The sequence below is a fragment of the Cervus canadensis genome, chromosome 15 (assembly GCF_019320065.1).
Source record: "Cervus canadensis isolate Bull #8, Minnesota chromosome 15, ASM1932006v1, whole genome shotgun sequence".
NCBI lineage: Eukaryota > Metazoa > Chordata > Mammalia > Artiodactyla > Cervidae > Cervus > Cervus canadensis.
In genome coordinates, this window is record NC_057400.1 from 64,771,511 (window position 1) to 64,793,515 (window position 22,005).

The 22,005-nt window shown below is 38.9% G+C and overlaps 2 protein-coding genes across 4 annotated transcripts in view; both read left to right on the plus strand.

The window, feature by feature from the left end:
* The window catches only part of ITGAV (integrin subunit alpha V), a 101,940-nt gene extending 93,513 nt beyond the window's left edge, over window positions 1-8,427 (plus strand). For both annotated transcript variants that reach the window (XM_043488237.1, XM_043488238.1), the window contains exons 27-30: window positions 3,102-3,215; window positions 3,317-3,424; window positions 4,014-4,136; window positions 4,392-8,427. In XM_043488237.1, the coding sequence (XP_043344172.1) occupies window positions 3,102-3,215; window positions 3,317-3,424; window positions 4,014-4,136; window positions 4,392-4,487 (441 nt within the window). In that variant the 3' untranslated portion in view covers window positions 4,488-8,427. The remainder of the gene's footprint in view (window positions 1-3,101; window positions 3,216-3,316; window positions 3,425-4,013; window positions 4,137-4,391) is intronic.
* A 5,133-nt stretch (window positions 8,428-13,560) lies between these two features.
* FAM171B (family with sequence similarity 171 member B) overlaps window positions 13,561-22,005 on the plus strand; it is a 74,999-nt gene continuing 66,554 nt past the window's right edge. Inside the window, exon 1 of one of the 2 annotated variants that reach the window (XM_043488239.1) lies at window positions 13,561-13,929. In XM_043488239.1, the coding sequence (XP_043344174.1) occupies window positions 13,719-13,929 (211 nt within the window). In that variant the 5' untranslated portion in view covers window positions 13,561-13,718. Of the gene's footprint in view, window positions 13,930-14,103; window positions 14,126-22,005 lie in introns of those variants that run through there. The other variant, XM_043488240.1, reaches the window with a different exon arrangement.

Here is a 22,005-nt window from a genome sequence, read left to right on the forward strand (position 1 = left end):
GCTTACTCCCCCATCTCCTTCTGCTATTCTTCAGTGGCAGATTGGACTTCCCTGACCAACCCATGTGAATTCAAAGTTACCTTCTACCTTCATCCCACTTTTGATCCTGTTCTTTCTGTCCTCGTACAGAATCACATTTTTTAAAATATTTGAGATAAAACTTAGATAAAGTTTGCCATTTTACCCATTTTATTTTATTTTTTTTCTCGTTTTACCCACTTTAAAATGCACGATTTAGTAATCTCTAGTATATTCACAACACTCACATCATTATCTAACTCCAAAATATTTTCATCACTTCCAAAAGAAACACTGTGCATTAAGCAGCCACTGCCTTCTCCCCTACCACCCGTCTCTGGAGACCACTAATCTACTTTCTGGTTCTAAAAATTCATCTATTTTGAACATTTCCTATAAACCAAATCATATAAAATGTGGCCATTTGTGTTTGGTTTCTTTGATTTAGCATAGTGTTTTTGAGGTTCATCATGAAGCATGCATTAGTACTTCAGTCGTTTTGTGGCCGGATAATATTCCATTCTGTGGATAATACCACATTTTGTTTATGCATTCAGCCGTTGATGAATGTTTGTGTTGTTTCCTTTTTGCCTATTTTGAATAGTGCCACTGTAAACATGTACAAGGTTTTGTGTGAACATATATTTTAATATTTTTGAGAATAAATCTAGGGGTCCAATTGCTGGGTCACATGGTCATATGGCCAGACTTGATTTAACTTTTGAAGAACTGCAAAACTGTTTTCCAAAGTGGTTGTACCATTTTACATTCCCAACCAGCAGTATAAGAGGGTCCCAATTTCTCCACATTGTTGCCTTCACTTGCTATTTGCCTTCAAAGAAGAATTTTTTTGTAGTCATCCTTATTGGAGTGACGTAGTACCTCATTGTAGTTTTATTTGGATTTCCCTAATGCCTAATGGTGCTGAGCATTTTTTCATTTCTGTATCTTCTTTCGAGGAATCTCTATTCAAACCACTTGCTCGTATTTAAATTGGGTTGTTTGCTTTTTGTTGTTGAGTCATGAAGTGTTCTAGATGCTACCCTGATCAGAGCCGTTACTGCACATGTTTTTTCTCATTCTGTAAGTTGTGTTTTTACTGTCTTGATAGTATCCTTTGATGCGAAAAAGCTTTTAAATTTGAAGAAGTCCAAGTTTTTCAAGTATATTTCTTTTTGTGTTGCTTATATTTTTACTGTCATATTTTAAAAACCATTGTCTACCCCAGAGTCCTGGAGATTTACACCTAAGTTTTCTGAGTTTTATAATCTTAGCTCTTACTTTTATATCTCTGATCCATACAGAGTTAATTTTTGTATATGGTGTGAAATAGAAGCCCAGATTCATTCTTTTGCATGTGGTTTTCCAGTTCTTGCAACATTATTTGTTGGAAAGACCTAGCTCTTCCCTTTAAATGGTCCTGACTCCCTTGTTGAAAATGAATTGACTGTGAATATATGGGTTTATTTCTTGACTCTTAATTCTGTCCCATTGATCTATACATGTATCCTAATGCCAGTATCAAAATTTTTTGATTATTGTTTTTCTGCAGTAAGTTTTGAAGTTGAGGGGTGTGAGCCCCCCTTCCCAGTGCTTCTTCTTTTTCAAGAATGTTTTGGCTGGTTGTTGGTGGTGGTGGTTGTGTCTGACTCTTGCAACCCCATGGACTATAGCTGGCCAGGCTCCTCTGTCCGTGGGATTTTCCAGGCAAGAATACTGGAGTGGGTTGCCATTTCCTTCTCCAGGGAATCTTCCCAACCCAGGAATCAAACCCAGGTCTCCTGTATTGCAGGCAGATTCTTTATCAACTGAGCTACAAGAAAAGCCCTGGCTATTTGGGGTTCCTGGCAATTCCATGTGAGTTTTAGGACCAGCTTGTCCATTTCTACTAAAACACTTGTTGAGATTTTGATAGCAATTTTATTAGCTCTGTCTATCACTTTGAGAGTATTGCTATTTTGATGTTAAGTCTTTCAGTTCTTGACTATGCGCTATCTTCTTTATTTCAGAAATACTTTGTCGTTTTCAGTGTACAGGTCTTACACTTCCTTGGTTAAGTAGCTTCTATATATTTTATTCTTTTTGAATTCTGTTTAAAATAGAATGTTTAAAAAATTTTCATTTTCTTGTTTTTCATTGCCAGTTTATATAAAAATAATTCACATTTGTATATTGATCTTGTGTTCTGTACCTTTTATGTACTTGTTTATTAGCTTTAGTAGTTTTATTGTGGATTCTTTAAAATTTTCTGTAAGTATTCTATCATCTGAATACAGATAGTTTTACTTTTTTCTTTCTGATCTGGATACCTTTAATTTTTTTTCTTGCTTAATTGCACTGGTGAGAACCTTCTGAACAGTGTAGAGTAGAAGTATCATGAATGGACATGGTCGTTCAGTTCCTAATCTTACGGGAAAAGCATCCGTTCTTTCACCAGTAAGCATGGTGTTAGCTGTGGGCTTTTCATAGATGCCTTTTATCAGGCCAGAAGAGTTTGCTTCTGTTTCTAGTCATCAACTGGAGGTGTCACTTACTGGATAGCACTGTTGTGAGGTGTATGCATTTGACATACAGTTTATGTCTAATGCAGGTTGACCAGCACATAGAAGGTGCTGAATATTTGTTACTTCTGTCTGCCTTTAAGGTACCATTAAAAACACCGAATGTGGCAAAGACCATCAACATGCCACTTGATTTCTACAGGTCTGACGTGGAATAACTATTAAAGATTCACTCTGTTTCTCTTTCTTTTCCACAGGCATAATGTGATCTGATTTTCATGTCTTACTAAAATCACCATGCTCTGGGTTTGCCTAAAGAATGTTAAGTTCTAGTTATAAAAGTAAATATTTTAATATTATAAAGTTTGTCCTTCCATAACAAATCACAGTAAAAGCAATCCCTTCATAACAAGAAACATCCATAGGTTCAGCTGTTAGCTTGCTCATTTTAAACATTATTGCTTTAAAGCAAAAGAATCTAGATCTCTAGCTTTCATATAAAACCAGTCAAATGTCTAACTTTCATATGTTGGAGAGATGATAGAATGATCTTTGCTTTTAAGTAAGTAATTTTTGTGGCAGGGTTGTGGAATTGCTGAATGCTTGAAGATTGTCTGCCAGGTGGGGCGACTGGACAGAGGAAAGAGCGCAATCCTGTATGTAAGGTCTCTACTGTGGACCGAGACCTTTATGAATGTAAGTGGGCAGAGGCGGCATTCAGCAAATTTACCCACTTTTTCAAAGAAATAAAAAAGGCCTGACATCTAGAAAATCATCTTATTGTTATTCCCATATAGAAGGAAAACCAGAATCATTCATATTCTTTGAAATCGTCTGCTTCATTTAATGTCATAGAGTTTCCTTATAAAAACCTTCCAATTGAGGACATCTTCAACTCCACATTGGTAAGTCATTGATTTGGGGAAATGAAATTAAGTGCATTCAGTTAAATACTGTAGTTGTTTTTTATTTTAAATATTAGCAATTAACTGTTTTCATAATTTAAAGTAATTGAGTTATTTGAATGGATTATATCCTAGTTTAATACTATTTTACTCCCTCATCCCAGAATTATTAAAGGTAGACCTTTTACTTTAGCATCTTATTGTAATATACTTAGCATATACTGAATTTCATGTGGGAAAATTTGGGGAATCTCTCCCTGCAAAGTTAGAAAGTTGGAAATTAACTGTGGTAAGTGAGGGCATTTTATAGATCTTTAATTGGAGGATTAAAATGAAACCAATGCATCATAAAGTGGGTGGTCAGATTATTTTAAAAAGCATTTCAGAGACAGTCAGAAGTTAACCTGAAGTTGAGAGTTTCACGTGTGTATATGCTATTCATGCCAGATGTGTAGTGATAACTATACTACATAACATACTAGAAAATAATGTCAGTAACATTAACTTAAAATATAGTATATATTCAGATATTTGTTGAATAACTCAGTGAACTATTTTTAAGACTCAAGAAATTTTTTCTCCCCAACAGGTTACCACTAATGTCACCTGGGGCATTCAGCCAGCACCCATGCCTGTACCTGTGTGGGTGATCATTTTAGCAGTTCTAGCAGGATTGTTGTTACTGGCTGTTTTAGTTTTTGTAATGTACAGGGTAAGTGATGGACTTAGGAAGAGAGGGAGGGAGGGGAAGCAGAAGAAAAGAGGAAGGGAGGGAAGAAAAAAGGGAGGGACAGAGGAATTGGATCTTTAATGATGATATATGATGAGCACTCCTTATCATTTGAAGGAAGAAAAGTTGAACTAAGTACCATTTTAAATTTTCTTGGTCATATATGGTCACTCAGAATACTTTCTGTATTCTTCATTGATGTAGCAGTGATGCTAGTTTTTTTCTTTCAACTGACAGATGGGCTTTTTTAAGCGTGTACGGCCACCTCAAGAAGAGCAAGAAAGGGAACAGCTTCAGCCTCATGAAAATGGTGAAGGAAACTCAGAAACTTAACTGTAATTTTTAAGTCACGCTACATCCTGATCCATTAGAAGTTCCAACTTCAATTTAGATTTTAATTTCCTTCCTGAGGAATAAAATTCCAAGACTGTACTGCTGATGGTGCCCATTGGTATTAACCACAAAGTGAGAACAATATTTATCATCCTTTTCATTATAATTAATTTCAGACATACATTTAATACACCTACTGACTTGTGTTTTTAGGTATTTAAATAATAACATTTCAAGTGATAGGTCTTCTTCAATGTACATAAGATAGCACCTGAATTACCACTTTATCTAAAATAGTACCTCCTACAATTACTGTTTCTGATTTTGTATGTTGGATTTTGTTTGTCATCGTTTTTGTTGTTTTAAAGCAATCCAAATTTGGACCTTAGGATCCACATCTTTTGTGCAGATACATAATATTAATACACGTTACACTACACTTGAGTTTTCAAGCTAACTTCATAGCTGTATAAACTTGGATTTTAATATTACCTATATGGTAGGACTTTAAAAAAAGAAAAAAGCATGATCCCATCAAAACTCTTTCTTGTAACTGCAAAGGTACAGATTTTTGTTTTAATGTGAAAATTGAGTACATGCTATTAAACTTTTATTTATATTTTTATCCACAGTCCATTTGATGACATTTTATTTTGTATAAGTTTAAATTCTATTTCAAATTCTTTAAGTCACCTTATACTAAAAGATTAGTTTTTCCTGGTAACTCAGCAGTAAAGAATCTACCTGCAATGCAGGAGATGTGGGTTCCATCCCTGGGTCAAGAAGACTACCTGGATAAGGGCATGGCAACCCACTCCAGTATTGGAGTTCTCTTGCCTGGAAAATTCCATGGATAGAGGAGCCTGGCAGGCTATGGTCCATGGTGTTGCAAAGAGTTGGACTTGACTGAGCAACTAATACACACATAAGTTATATTTCAAATCCTTTAAGTCAACTTATACTAAAAATTAGTTTTATAATCAAAATTGCCTCTTTTGTGTAATTGTTTAATTTCTGCTAAACATCATGATGCTTGAAGCTATATGGATTTGGAAATCGTTTCCAAAGTATATTCTATTGCATTAGTCTGGCTATAGACAATACCAAAAAAAAAAAAAAAACCATTTAAATTAAAAGGCTATGTAGTTCTTTGACAGAGTTGCTTATTGATAGTTTGTTCTTAGATTAGAGCAAGAGTTTTTAGTTGGGATTAATTTATTTTCCTCCTATATATGTATTTTTCCTTATATTTTCAAAATTGTTATTGAGAATGTGTCAAGATCAATGAGAAAACTTTACAATTTATAAGAACGTGCACTCAATCTCTGAATCCCACGAGAAATGCATGGAATTGAAATTCTTAAGGTAGCTCACTGGTTTACTTCTAGCAATAGCATGATGCTACTCACATGGATATTACCTCAGTTGAAACCAGGTATGACATGTAAAACCAGTCTCAGCTATCATCATAACTTCTTAGAGGTTATTTTATAGGCAATTCAAGTTATTGGAAACCTTTTAAAATTTTCTTAGTCTTATTAATATAAACTACTTTTCTAGGATTTTTAAATAAAAGCTGTACAGGTGGGCAAGTTATAGTTTTTTAAGTCTGTAGGGTGATGAATCTTCTAGAAGATTATGTGAATTATTCACAGTTCCTCCAGGCTTGGGGATAACTGTTAATTATACCTATTTTTGTGTAATTACATCATGGTGTGCATTAGAAATTGAGAGTTCAATAGCTTTTTAACTACTGCCTTCATTAGGCGATGATAAATATTTCCCTTAGATAATTGAATATTTTTCCATGTTTTAAAAATAATTGAAATTTTCTTGCCACGGCTTGTGTTATAACTCCTTACACAAGTGGCTAAACTAGAATACATTCATAAAATAGAGGCATATGTAGGTGAGTTGCACAAGTTAGAACATTGACAAGACCCTATATTTAGCTTTAGTGATTTTCAAAACTAATTGGTTTTGTAATATAGATTTTACTAGTAGCTTAAAAGATTGTAGGTAGTCATATACAATAAGTATTTTTGTTACCAATAAATTTAAAGTTTTTTAAGTAAAAAAATTTTTATCATAGGGCTTGCCACCAGACAGTTGCTAAGTTGGTCTAGAGCAGAGTTTACCTCACCTGTTTTCCCATCTAATACCAGTCATTCCTGAAAATATCTGTTAGATAGAAAGTCACTCTTTCAAAAAGTTAAATGTTACTATTTGCTTTTGCACAATCTGTTCCTTTTATGGCCCTTCTCTCAAGATATAATCTTTTATGAGAGATTGAAGAAGGAGCCAAGATTGTGCAGTAGGGAGAGCATTAGATTGGAGGAGACTGAAGGGTCTTGTCATGAAAATTAACATGTTGTTTTAAGTTGCTCTTATGAACTGTAGTTTAAAGCAATAGTATTTTCCTTAAAAAAAAACAAAAGAAAATTTTATCTCTACAAAATATGGTAGTCTAGTCTTCGAAGACTAAAAACCTAGTCTTTGAAGAAAATATTTGGCAAAATGTCGGGATTAAAGTAACATGAATGTTTTGGTTAAAATGTCAAAAAATAAACACTGCTGTATTTGTGCTTTATTGAGAACTGAAAGCTGTTTTGACTGTAAAATTCTTATAATCTGATTCAGTTTAAGAAATCACATATCGTTGGAGTTGGGAATATCATAAAACATTTGATACTGGTAAGAAATTGATTATGCTGTTGATTTCTTATGTAGGCATTTATTTCAGACTTAATATTTTGAGAAACATTTGTGTGAGGGATGCTCTTTCCTTTTCTTTCCTTTAGCTTTCTGTTGTAATTAGTGATTATTGTAATTCTGATTAAGTTCTTAATGTAAAACAGTTAATCAAAATACTAGTGCCACAGTTCTGTTTTGAAACTAATTATTCATAGTAAATTCTCATTAATACTTTATATAAAGAGAAAATTCAAGTGTTAGAGGCTATACTGACTTCTTTAAGAGGATGTGAAAGATTTCTGATAGTGAATCATAACCCTAAGAGAGATTTATGTGGCAAAAGTATAGTGTATAATCAGCGGGTTTTTTATAAGGCATACAGTCTGTAAATTGATAGATGTTCCTGTGTTATAGAATGTAGTGTTGAGCTTGCAAAGAATAAGCCATTCTTGGAATATTTGTGTACAACTGTTGCTTATCTCAGTATCACTGTGTTAGTGCTCTTGGATAGCTTATATATGTGATAGTTTGGTTAATAAGAAAAATACAAAATTTGAAAATTGAATATAAGATCAAAAATAGCAAATGAAATGATGTAATGCTCAGTGTTGTAGAGAGTATTTTTTTTAACTTGTTGGTAGGCTAGTTTGGACAATGAACGTATGAACATGTAGCATGCATATATGCTTGTATTTCATTGTAATTTCTCATACATAATGAATTTCTTGGCAGAGGTACTGAATCTTTGACTTTTTTTTTGCTGTCATTCTTCTCAAGTGCAATATAACAATATAACCAAACCTAGATATTTCAAAGTCTAATTTAGTAAACCTAATCTAAAAGAATTTATTAGTATTTTTGTTAGCAGGAAGGAGGGATTCTGAGATGGATATATGAATGAAGTTATTTGCCCCTAAAAGGTCCTTCTACCCTTTATTCATTCTACACTTTATTTCAGGCTGAACATGAACTATTCCCTGCTAGTTTTGAAACACTTTGCAGTATCTTAAAGTTACTTGGAAGTTATGTATATCAATTAATTTCCTACCTAGGTAACATAGAAAGTCATTTTCTTTCTTTAGCTCTCTTGTGATCACCCACATTGGGTGAGGCATAAAATGGGTGTGTTCTAAAATGTATGATTTGCTAACTTGATTTGAGTTAGTGAAAACTGGTACAGTGTTCTTCTTACTAGTTTCCAGTATGTAACTTGTGTCTGTTCAATAAACTTGAGCATGTGGTGCCACTTTTGTGCATGGATGTTCTGTTTTCCGTCTATGATGTTGTTTTTTTAATCACAGGAGCCAGCAACAATGCACTAAAAGGATGACCTCTTTAAAAGTCACATCTCTTTAAAAGTCCCAATTCTTAGGAGTGTTAGTTGGGAGGTGGAGGTTGACATACATACACTACTGATACTGTGTCTAACATAGGTAACTAATGAGAACCTACTGTGTAGCTTAGAGAAATCTACGCCATGCTCTGTGGTGACGTAATGGGAAGGAAATCCTAAAACAGAGGGGTAAATGTAAACATGTGGCTGATTCACTTTACAGTACAGCGGAAACCAACACAACATTGTAAAGTAACTATATTCCAATAAAAACTCATAAAAAATTGAAATCTATCTACCTGCCTACCAACTTGCTGTAATAAACATATGATGCTCAAGCAAGAAAAATTTTGACTTGTTGTTTCAATCAGCCAAGTTACCAAACAATCGGTGTTGGGCCTTGTGGCAGGGACTGGAGATACAGCTGTGAACACGATGGCCCTGGTCTTTGTGGAACCTACACGAGTGAGGATACAGGCAAGAAAATATCTGCTTTATGTAATAAGAGTCCTAAGGGGAAATAAGAGGTGTGGTGAAAGTTCATAGCAGGGGTTCCTAATCAGAGCTAAGGCTATCAGGCAAAGTAGCCTCAAGAAAGTAACATACAAGCTAACTTCAGTGTCTGTGGGGGCTTGTCAGTTAAAGACATGAGGGAGTAGAGGTCCAGGCAGAGGAAATCAGTATCTGCAATCCGAATAATTCAGTTCTAGCTCAAGGGAATAAAATATACCCTTCTCTTCCCTTCTCTCCTCCCCAGAACCCCCATCTCTGTATTTATATAGGAAATGTCAAAAGATGAGCCTGCATAGTCAAAGGATATATTGTAAAGGGCTTTGTCAGTTTGTTGGGGATTTTGGATGTTTTGCTAAGAGCAATAGTGAAGTACCAGGAGATCTTAATCAGGGAAGAATCATTATATAGTATATGTATGGTATTATTCTCTGCTTTCTGATAGCTCCTGCAGTATATTTATAAAAACAAAGTTCTAACATTAGTGATTACATTATATGTGAGAGTTGGACCATCGGAAGGCTGAGCACTGGAGAAGTGATGCTTTTGAATTGTACTGGAGAAGACTCTTGAGAGTCCCTTGGACTGCAAGGAGATTAAACCAGTCAATCCTAAAGGCTATGGACCCTGAATATTCATTGTAAGGACTGTTGCTGACGCTCCAATACTTTGGCCACCTGATGCAAAGAGCCAACTCTGGAAAAGACCCTGATGATAGGAAAGATTGAAGGCAGAGGGAGAAGGGGCTGGCAAAAGAGATGGTTGGATAGCATCCCTGACTCAATGAACATGAATATGAGCAAACTCCAAAAGAGAGGAAGACAGAGGAGCCTGGTGTGCTGCAGTCTATGGGGTCGCAGAGTCAGACATGACTTAGTGACTGAATAACACCATAAACGTGAACAGTATCATGGCTTAAGAATTGAAAGTAATTTCCTAGACTAACTAGCATCTTCCATTGCTTTGTAAAACACACTGGCTGACAGGTAAAGTACATGCAGTTAGCAGGACACCCCTTCATCCACATCTACTTGGTTTTGTCCCCATCAGTTGGCCTGTATCTATGCCAAAAGTCAGTTATGTTTCTTCACACAGTTGTTTTTTTGGCAGTTCTGTGTGTTATGAGGAATGGATGAAATATAAATTTAAATGAAGTATATTTTTCTATGAAAAAAAAGTGGGTCAGGAAATTGTAAAATTGGAGAGAAATTACAAATAGATTTGGCATTCAAATTGCTTGACAAGAGTTTTTAAGAACTTCCACTTAACTGAAAACTTCAAATAATAGGCATGCATTGTAATTGTGGTTTACTACTTCAAACCCTTGGGGTTTGGTTAAAAAAAAAAAGATTGACCCTACATCCAAAGGTTGGTAAGTGAATATATATCTGCTTATTTTAAAATGTGTTTAAAATATATTGATTTTTGTCTCTTGACCTACTTTTTTGATTCAACTATTAGCACTGATTGCATCAAATAATATGGCTTTTGTATATTGCACAAAAATAAAGCATACACTATGCGTAATGGAGCATTTAAAAGTCATTTAAAAACCATCTTGATTATTCTTGTTTTTTAAATAGTCTATAGTACTGAAGGGTATCACACCCATCCTCCTCCATTGGTGGCTGTGAAATCAGCAACTTTGCCTCTGGAAGGTCAGTTTCTAATATATTAAAGATGACTTGGCCATCATAAGGCAGGATGACAGAAAATTCTGGCAACATTCCTTTCCTTCTGATCTGCTAGTCAGGATTCTTGAGCCATTTCCATTTTCTCCTTTTTTCTCTCCAAGAGGAGAGGTAAATTGGAAGAAAATACAACACAAACAGCTTGATGAAACTAATTAAAGACTGCATTCAAGCCTCACCTCACCCCCCAGTAGCTCCTGCTCATACAGGTGAGGCAAAACCATGATGGAATAGTGGTATTTAGTGTGAGGGCCCTCATTTTGGCATTTCTCTTCCAAAAATTATGTAGGCCATCCAGTTTATTTTTGTCTAAAAATCACCAAGAAACAATGTAAGCTCATTTCAGGTTTCAAACAGTGCAGAAAGGTAAAGGCACATATTAGCATAGCCTTGGGCAAGACAGTTGCTGCTCTGATCTTCAGTGTTTCCATTTATGAAACAGGATGCTGTTGTTCATCACTAAGTTATGTCCGACTCTGCAACCTCATGGACTGCAGCATGCCAGGCTGCTCTGTCCTCCACTATTTCCTGGAGTTTGCTCAAATTTGAGTCCATCAAGTCAGTGATGCCATCCAACCATCTAATCCTTGGTCACCCCCTTCTCTCCTTGCCCTCAATCCTTCCCAGCATCAGTCTTTTCGAAAAGAAAAGGAAAATGAGAGCTAATTTGTAGAACTGCTCTAAGAATATGCGATAACGTGTGTAGAATGCCTATTATTTTTTTATGGAACTAGTTTCATATCTTTGACCAAAGAATAATTTTACATGAGTGAGAAATTTGTTCTTTCCCAGCATGTTGGGAAAATTGGGAGGAACACAAAAGAGTGGTGAGTGTGGAAAGGGACCGTCCACTCAGCCAGATCAGCTGAATCTAGAATGAGGGTAAAGGAAGTGATGTCGTATTTACATTATGCAAGTATTTACATTGTATGATGAGATGTCTCAGAGGTACTCCAAATACAGAGACTACAGCTGACCAGGCCATGGCTTATCACTGATTCTGTAGTCAGTAGTACCAGCTAATTTGAAAATGTCTTAAGCAGCCAAAATCTCAGTTTGGCAATTTGAATCATACTGCACATACCTTTCTCCTCACTTCTCCATACCAGTCAACCATGTGTGCTGATTCTAGCCCTACATACTGAATCTCCCATTCTTTTTCTACACCTTTCCTCTCTTTTCCACTCTCACTAGCCTTTGGTATTTTTTCACTGGCTTTCGCAAACACCACTACACTGGCTTCCTCTACGCCGATGTACCCCTCAAAAATCCATCTTCCATACTGATAGCATAGTGATCCTTTGAAACAGACCGGCCGCAAGTCCCTTCCCTGATTAATTTCGTTCACTATTTCATAATCACTTGCAGTGTAAATTTCAGTTTCCTTATGTAACATCCAAGGTTAATGTTGTTCAGTCACTAAGTCGTGTCTGACTCTCTGACCCCATGAACTGCACATGCCAGGCTTCACTATCCCAGTTTGTTCAAACGCAGGTCCGTTGAGTTAGTGATAGCCATTCAGCCATCTCATCCTCTGTTGCCACTTTCCCCACTTGCCCTCAATTTTCCCCAGCATCAGTCTTTCCAATGAGTCGACTCTGCATCAGGTGGCCAAAGTATTGGAGCTTCAACTTCAGCATCAGTCCTTCCAGTGAATCCATGGTTGATTTCCTTTAGGATTGACTGGTTTAATCTCCTTGCTGTCCAAAGGACTCTCAAGAGTCTTCACCAGTGCCACAGTTCGAAAGCATCAATTCACGGGTGCTCAGTCTTCTTTAAGGTTAATGTAACAGGAGTTAATGTGTATAAAGTGCTTGAACAGTGCCTCCACACTATGTACTATAGAAGTGTTTGCTGTTTTTTTTTTTTTTTTAATGACCTGATCTCCATTGTCCTTTTCGATCTAAAACACTCACTCTATGACAATCATTGTTCACAATTTTCCAAGCACACTGCACTGTTACCTCTAGGTGTATGTGCACACACACACACACAATTCCACTTTTTAGATGACCTGGTTGCACCCACCTATGTGTGGAACTCGTAATCTTTCAACTCCACCTCTCCTAGTGTTTCATAGCCCCCTTCCATATACTACATTGTTAATTTCTTCCAATTTGATGTAATTTCTGCGTGTTGTAGTGTTTCTTCATCACCTTGGATTATAATTTGCTTTTATGTTCCTCTGCCCTAACAGGTAGTGAGCTCCTAGAATGCAGGGATTCTATCTTGCTTATTCAAATCCTGATCAAAATATTGGAACGCACGCGGTAAGCATCTCGTAGGCATTTAGAAAAATATTTTTTGAGCAAATGAAAACTGTAGACTATAATTAGACAGAATGTAATTAAGGACATTATATGATACAGAAAGAAAATTCTACTTGGTTAGAAAAAGGAAGTTTAATCAAAATCTGGAGAACTGTAGTTTAATTTCGAGCTAACCAATGATGGCCGCGGTACCCCAAAGCCCATATGGTTAAGAGATCTGGCTTTTGCATTCGTTGGTGCGGCCTTGCGTGTTGTAGGAGGGTGATCAATATGCTAATATTACCTGCTCTTCTACTTTGCGGTCAGGTGGAGGGTATTTTATTCCACTTTCTGCAGAATTTCTGTGTCTCGGTAGGGGCTGGAGGACCTGGTCTGCCAGCCCCCTGAAAGGCTCTCCTTTTCCGTTTACCCTCGGAGGCCACCAGTCGCCCGGCGCCCCACCACCCCGCCGGTGCGCGCCCTCGGAGCAGCCCAGCCCCGGGCTGACCGCGGAGACGCGGTCCCTGGCGCCGGGTTCGTCCCGCCTCTCGCATCACGTGCGCGAGGATGCTAACTTCCCCCTCCTCCTCGCGCGGCGTCCCCTCCGCCTCCGCGGCCTCCTTCTGCTGAGCGAGTGCGAGGCAGACTGCGCGAGGGGGCGCGAGCGGGCGGGCGCAGCCGGAGCCCGCAGCCCTGGCGCCCGCCGCCGCCCGCAGCTCCGCAATATGCCGCCGCGGCCCTCTGGCTCTCGGCCATGGCGAGGCTCAGCCGGCGCGTCCCTTGCACCCTGCTCCTCGGCCTGGCCGCGGTGCTGCTGAAGGCGAGGCTGGTCCCCGCGGCCGCCAGAGCCGAGCTCAGCCGCTCCGACCTCAGCCTCATCCAGCAGCAGCAGCAGCGGCAGCGGGAGGAAGCCGAGGAAGAGAGGCCGGAGGTGCCCGGGGCATCCTCTACAGTCGCCGCTCCAGGTAGGTCCCGGGAGCCCGGCCCTGCCTTCCCATCTCCGCCGGCGACTCCTGATTTCGCTGGCCGCCTCGCGCAATCCCTAGCCAGATGGTTTTCCATCGTTTGTCTCTACCCACCCCCACCTCCACAGCCTGCCTGCCCAGGACTGGGGCTTTGCTTTGGTTTCGAGAATCTGCCCTTTGGGTGATGAGCTTTCTGGTAAGCGCAGAGTACTGCAGTGGGGTGGGGAGGGGTCGGGAGGGGTGGGATTGAGAGACTGCCTCGATTGATCCTTTTCTTCTCCTCCCTTCGTGAATTTTCCCTCTGCCCTGGGGATGATTGTGTACACACACACACACACACACACACACGGTTCTCAAATCCTTTTAGCCTGGGGATGATTTACACACACACACACACACACACACGGTTCTCAAATCCTTTTAGCCTGGGGATGATTTACACACACACACACACACACACACACACACACACACGGTTCTCACATCTCTTTAGCCTTCTGTAACGTTTTCTCTCCTGGAGACTGAAAAATTTTGCGATAGACACCCACACACCCCTTTTCATCATCTGGCTCCGCCTGTATATTTAAATTTGGCTCTAGAGAAAAATCTTGATCTATTTTATTATTTATTTCTATCTCTTCTTATCCTGGGAATGGTTTTCAGGCAGTTTGCAAGAACGTCTTCCGTTTAATAAAAATGAAACAAACCAAAAATGAAATAGGAGTTTGTGATTGAAGGAAAGGGAAAAGGAGAGAGGGGGTGGTTGAGATCAAGTCTGTAGTGGATGTTGGTATAGCAAGGCCTGCCCCCAGAGAGGGGAATCTCCTTACTTGTTAGTGGGAGGTAATGAGGCAGATTCTCCGCACTATTCAGTGAGGGTGATGAAGTCCCTTTCAGTATCTGTAGCTCTAACAGTCCCTCCGTTCCTGCCTGGTTCCCCTCCATTAAGGCTCCACCGGTAAGGGAAAGGCGGGATTGTCCATTTTAATAGCTTCTCCCCACCCCCCACCCCAGTTCCCTTCCCTACTGTAAAAGCTGCCTGCTATTTGGAAAGAAAAGAAGCCATCAGATTTTTTTTTTTTTTTTTTTTGGCAAGTGGACTTAGGTTTCCGCAAAACCAAAGTGAATTGTAACATTTATGTTTACTTTAAAATCCTGCCTGGTAACATCATACAAGATGCCGAAAACGAGATTTTTGAAGAGTAGGATTTAGTATCTTTTTTTGTACTGCTTGTTCATCCTCAAAGAGCAGTCCTGTGACAACACCAGCTGCGATTCCTGACACAGCCAGGATGATTTAATTTATCAGAGTGCTCTGAGCAAAGGATGAAATCACCAAAGTGTGGAGGAAAGCATGCGTTTCTGACACCCTTTTAAACCAATTAATAACACTTGAGCATGGCTGAAAGTCCTGAAAGGTGTGCGGAGTGTGGTGGTTTTCCTGGCTTTTTATAACTGACATTACTAACCACAGGGTTTCAATGAGGCAGCTGTTAGGCACAGTGTTTGCTGAATTTAAGGAAATGGGAGATAGGAGAGTGATTGAGAGCCCGTCTTCATGATTTCATAGGTTACGGAACAGAAGTCTGAGAGTAGAGATGAATTATGGTTTGCAGTATATTTTTATTTGGCTTTATCATCTTTCAGAAATATTCATTACATGGGTTTTGACTACTGCTGTTGTGAAATAATATGAGAAACTTCTGTATCCTGCATGCATGTGAAAATATTTACTTTCTGATATTTGGGATAGAATATTTTTGAAAAGGATTATTTGGGGGAAATGCAGTTTTGGAGCATATTTACCTATTAGACTAACGGAGCCAAAGGAACCACTAGCTAACAGATCAGACTAGAGCCTCAAAAGTATTATGACTCTTGCATTTCCCTCAAAAACTCTACCTCTCCAAGGCATTGGCAACCAGGATAGCCATTCAGTTGATTGCTGTTTTAGTTAGAGATATTGGGTTGCATCTCTGGAGAAGGGAACGGCAACCCACTCCAGTGTTCTTGCCTGGAGAATCTCAGGGACAGAGAAGCCTGGCGGGCTACAGTCCATGGGGTTGCAGAGAGTCGGACACGACTGAGCAACTAACACTCACATTGGTTGCATAATGAAACACAGCCTGTACACAAAGAAGTTAAAATATTCCTCTGAGCACATTGTGGTCTAGATTGAACTGGTCTTCCTGCTTCGACCTTTGTTTCTCTACTCTCTGTTCTCCTCACATAGTTAGTAATCTTCTAAAAAATGTTAAATAGGACCATTTCAGCTCCCAGTCCCGCAGTGGCTTCCCACGGCTCTCACAGGAGATGCCCAGACCCTGAAAATGGCCTTGAAAGGCCTGGATCCCTCTGTGCCCGCCTCCTTCCTGCGTCCCTTGGCTCCCACCCTAACCCAGTGCTGGGGCCACACTCTCTCTGCTTCTGCAGTTGGCAAGTGGGCTCTGGTGTGGGACCTTTGCGCTTTTCATTTTCTCTGCCTGGAATTCTGGACCTTCGCATTCACCAGATTTGCTCAGATATCACTAGAACAGTGAAGCTTTTCTGACTGCTATATTAAATAGCAATCTGCATGCGCTTTTCCTACTGATTCTCCTCCATGGCATTTAATATCCTCAGCCCTTCTTGTAAACCTGTCTCCTCTTATTAGAATGTAAGCTCTCTGAGGGCATGAACTTTGTTTTGTTCATTATTACATAGAATTATTACATATCTTTCTAGCACCTAGAAGAGCATATGTGACTCACAAGCACACATTAAGTTTTTTGAATGAATGAATAAACTCAAATGCTGGCATTGGGCATTTCTTTTACTTTGAGTTTGTGTTATTTAACATCTTGTGAAATTCTTCACTGAAATTTAGCAAGGGCATATAAAAATAAATGGTAGGTAGAAATATTTATAGGAGGAGGTTATAAAGTGCATTTATCTTGGACTTTTAATTTTAGCTAATTTCACTGTTTAAGTTGACTGCAGACAACTTCTAGAACAATACTTAAGTCTACTTTTTAGGTTCTGTCAAGAAGATTCTTTATCCAGGCGCACTTATAATTCTCTTATGACCTAGGAGGGTATTATATACCTTTAAATAGCTCTGACTGAGCCTAGTAGATCTTTCTTTGCCTCTGTGTGGTGCTTCTGATTTTTCAGACATTTGCCTTTCTTAGGCAAAATTTAGAAAACTAATAAGACATGTTTAGTGACTCATATATGATTGAGCTTCATAAGTCCATATAGAAAAACTGTCTGTTGACTTTTACTTCAGAGTTTATTATTTTCAAAATTTTTGTCTCTTTATATAGCTGAGAAATAAGAAAGTGGTGTTAAAAGAAGTTGAATATGAGATTTATAAAATCAAGGTATAAAAACAAATCTTTGCTATCTCATTAACTTCTAGAACATCATCCTCAGACTAGCAAGAAAAAAGACAAAAGTTGAGATCTGTTTTCTCTAGTGTCTACAGCGGCTCTGATTTCTCCATCTGCACCAGTAATTGTTAGAAATAAATATTTGAGGGATGAGGGAAGAATTAATTTGAGGGTTGGTAGTAACTGAAACGATAATATCATATCCAGTCGGATGGCCTATTAGATGGGCGGCATACTGGGGGCTGGGGTGAGCAGAGCTGGGGAAAATGACGAGCTCCGTTTCAGATTCTCCACATAAAGTGCACACAGACACAGGGGACCTCCACGGATTTTTATAAAAGTCTTCTGCATACAGTGAAAGCTCGTTGAGGGGTATGTTTTCACAGTATATATGTATGTTTATACTGATATACTGTTCATAGCAATGATTGTGTGTTTCACTGATTCAGTTCAGTCTCTCAGTCGTGTCCGACTCTTTGCGACCCCATGGACTGCAGCATGCAGGCTTCCCTGTCCATCACCAACTCCCGAGCTTACTCAAACTCATGTCCATCGAGTCAGTGATGCCATCCAACCATCCCATCCTCTGTCATCCCCTTCTCCTCTCACCTTCAATCTTTCCCAGCATCAGTCTTTTCTAATGAGTCGACTCTTTGCATCAGGTGGCCGAAGTATTGGAGCTTCAGGGTCAGTCCTTGCAATGAATATTCAGGACTGATTTCCTTTAGGATGGACTGGTTGGATCTCCTTGCCGTCCAAGGGACTCTCAAGAGTCTTTTCCAACGTCATGGTTCAAAAGTATCAACTTGTCGGTGCTCAGCTTTCTTTATGGTCCTACTCTCATATCCGTATATGATTACTAGAAAAACCATAGCTTTGACTATATGGTCCTTTGTTGGCAAAGTAATGTCTCTGCTTTTTAATATGCTGTCTAGGTTTGTCATAGCTTTTCTTCCAAGCAGCAAGCGTCTTTTAATTTCATGGCTGCAGTCACCATCTACAGTGGTTTTGGAGCCCAAGAAAATAAAGTCTGTCACTGTTTCCATTGTTTCTCCATCTATTTGCCATGAAGTGATGGGATGGGATGCCATGATCTTCGTTTTTTGAATGTTGAGTTTTAAGCCAGCTTTTTCACTCTCTTCTTTCACTTTCATCGAGAGGCTCTTTAGTTCCTCTTCACTTTCTGCCATAAGGGTGGTGTCATCTGCATATCTGAGGTTATTGATATTTCTCCTGGCAATCTTGGTTCCAGCTTGTGCTTCCTCCAGTCCAGCGTGTCTCATGATGTGCTCTGCATATAAGTTAAATAAGCAAGGTGACAATATACAGCCTTGATGTACTCCTTTCCCAATTCGGAACCAGTCTGTTGTTCCATGTCCAGTTCTAAAACTGTTGCTTCTTGACCTGCATACAGATTTCTCAGGGGGCAGGTCAGGTGGTCTGGAATTCCCATCTCTTGAAGAAGTTTCCACAGTTTGTTGTGATCCACACAGTCAAAGGCTTTAGCATAATCAATGAAGCAGAAGTAGATGTTTTTCTGGAACTCTCTTGCTTTTTCTATGATCCACCAGATGTTGGCAGTTTGCTCTTTGGTTCCTCTGCCTTTTCTAAATCCAGCTTGAACATCTGGAAGTTCTCAATTCACGCACTGTTGAAGCCTTGCTTGGAGAATTTTGAGCATTACTTTGCTAGTGTGTGAGATGAGTGCGGTTGTGCAGTAGTCTGAACATTCTTTGGCATTACCTTTCTTTGGGATTGGAATGAAAACTGACATTTTCCAGTCCTATGGCCACTGCTGAGATTTCCAAATTTGCTGGCCTTTTGAGTATTGCACTTTAACAGCATCATCGTTTAGGGCTTGAAATGGCTCAGCTGGAATTCCATCACCTCCACTAGCTTTGTTCATAGTGCTGCTTCCTTAAGGCCCATTTCACTTCGCACTCCAGGATATCTGGCTATAGGTCAGTGATCACACCATCATGGTTATCTGAGTCATTAAGATCTTTCTTGTAGAGTTCATCTGTGTATTCTTGCTACCTCTTCTTAGTATCTTCTGCTTCTGTTAGGTCCATACCATTTTACTGATAAGTAGTTTTAAACCTTTTTTCTTGGAAAATGTCAAATACATAGAAAGTAAACAGGATAGTATTCATAAAGCCATACCCATCACCCAGCTTTAACAGTGATCAAATTCTGCTATCCCTGTTTCCTTCAGAGTTCCATCCACTTCTACACTGTGGGATTTGGGGGACGTGGAAAGGTAAAATGTACTTACATTAAAATGGACATACCTAAACTGTACACTTTTTAAACCATCAGCTAGTTTATTAGGTAAGGAAAGTGTTTGATTTAGAATTGCCACATTTTATGTATATATGTATATTTTTAAACTGACATTAAAATTTTATTATCACTCTAGTTTTGTCTTCTAAAAAATTCAAAAGTCGTTTTCAAGTTAGCTTATGATTATATACATTTTGTAAATATTAGTTTAAAAATATCAAAAGTCATAAAATGAAAAAAAAAGATCTATAGGAGCTACTTAATGGATTTAATATTTCAGATTCTGGTAGTAACATAAACTGTAGTCTCTTGACAAACGGATACACCCCTGTAAGCATTACCCCTGTCAAGACAGAAAGCATTTATATCACCTTAGAAAGTTCCCTCATGCCCCCGTCTCAGGCAGTCTTTGACCCTGACCCGTTGACAACTGTTTTGATTGTTTTTGTCATTAGTTTTGTGTTTTCTAGAGCTTCATAAAATAGAAGCATATAGCACGTGCTTCTTTGTCTAGCTTCTTTAGCTCAGTCTAATTTCCAACGGTTTCATCCATGTTGTTGCTTGTTCAGTAGTTTATTCCTTTATACTGCTGAGTAGTATTCCATTGTATGAATTGTTGCAGTTTGATTTATCACTTCTATTGAAGGATATTTGGGTTATTTCAGTTTTAGCCACTGTAAATGAAGCTGCTCCATTCTTGTACTTTTAAAGTTAAAGCCTTTTTTATATTCTACATAGCTGGGATCTATTTAACTTAATAAAATTTAAAAAATAGTGAAATTCAGTATAATATATTACTGTATACTTTTTATTATGTTCAAAAAACTTGATTTAAACTTCTTGGTCTAAGCAAACCTGTTTGAAATCTCCCATCCATAAAGGTGGAGAAGGCAATGGCACCCCACTCCAGTACTCTTGCCTGGAAAATTCCATGGGTGGAGGTGCCTGGTGGGCTGCAGTCCATGGGGTTGTGAAGAGTCGGACAGGACTGAGCGACTTCACTTTCACTTTTCACTTTCATGCATTGGAGAAGGAAATGGCAACCCCACCCCTGGAGAATTCCAGGCACGGGGGAGCCTGGTGGGCTGCTGTCTATGGGGTCTCACAGAGTCGGACACGACTGATGCGACTTGGCAGCAGCAGCAGCATCCATGAAGGCATTTGTTTAGATTTTTTTGTTTTTCTGTTCAAGGAACTTGAAAATCAGTAGAAGTTGGACTAGACATTGGCTGTTTTATCTAAAGTACTCATGATTTGAAGGCCATAATCCCAGATGGAGTAATTATGATTTCTTTCCAGGATTTTAATCACCAAAGGGAGCTATTTCATGGTGTTGATAACGGGTTGAAAAACTCATGCCATTGTGTTGAATTTCAGTCCAGTTTGTTTGAGTGGTGGTTTTTCATTGTTCTTAATGTGCCTGAACAGAAAGTACGAAATATTTTTCGGAAACAAGACTCTTCCACCTAAATATATAAATATTGAACTTGAGTCTCTTTCAATGGTCTGTTTGACTAGGTTAGTGCCAGTATTGTCATTCATTGACTTGGTTTAGTGTAATGTGTCCTAATTCTTTTTTTTTCTAGCCAAGTTGCCTTCGCTAGGAAATTGATAACAAGATTTTCCATATGCTGTTGGTAAAAAAGTATGCTTTGGAGTAGTTACCTGGAAAATTCTAAAACTATGAAAGTTGTGCGCATTATAGTGAAATATATAATAATCTTAAGAAAATAGCTTCTGTTAGCTTTGAAGATTCTGCTTGGAGATGTCTCTGTAATTGCCCTTTGTGTAAGCACACTATGTCCAAGACTCACCAGATTCTGTGCCTCTTACTTTTTTATGACTGAATTATAAGGACTAGGCAGTATTCTTAACTACTTGTTGATGATATCTGTGAGTGTAAAGGCCATTTCATTTGGACCTGAAATGAGAAGTGATTATTGGGTGCCGTTTCATGTAGGGCAGAGGGTGTCAGTGAAGTGAAGCGAAAGTTGCTCAGTCATGTCCCGATTCTTTGTGATCACATAGATGGTAGCCTGCCGGGCTCCTCTGTCCACGGAATTCTCTAGGCAAGAATATGGGAGTGGGTAGCCGTTCCCTTCTCCAGGGTATCTTCCCAACCCAGGGATTGAACCCAGGTCTCCCTAACTGCAGGCAGAGCCACCAGCTGAGCCACCGAGGAAGCCCAGGGGGTGTCGAGGAGATAGCAATGCTTGTTTCAGGTCTGCCTCAATGACCTAGTGAACCTTGACTGTAGAGTGTCTCAGCAGTGTCTTGGGCTTCTCTGAAGCCTTGAGTTGATAATGCCTGTTAATCTCTCCATGTTAAGTTTCTCTGTCTTGCATGGAAACTGAGATTTTAAATTAATTTTATTTATATGTGACCGAGATTTCAATTGCTAGTTACTGTGCTTTTTTTTTTT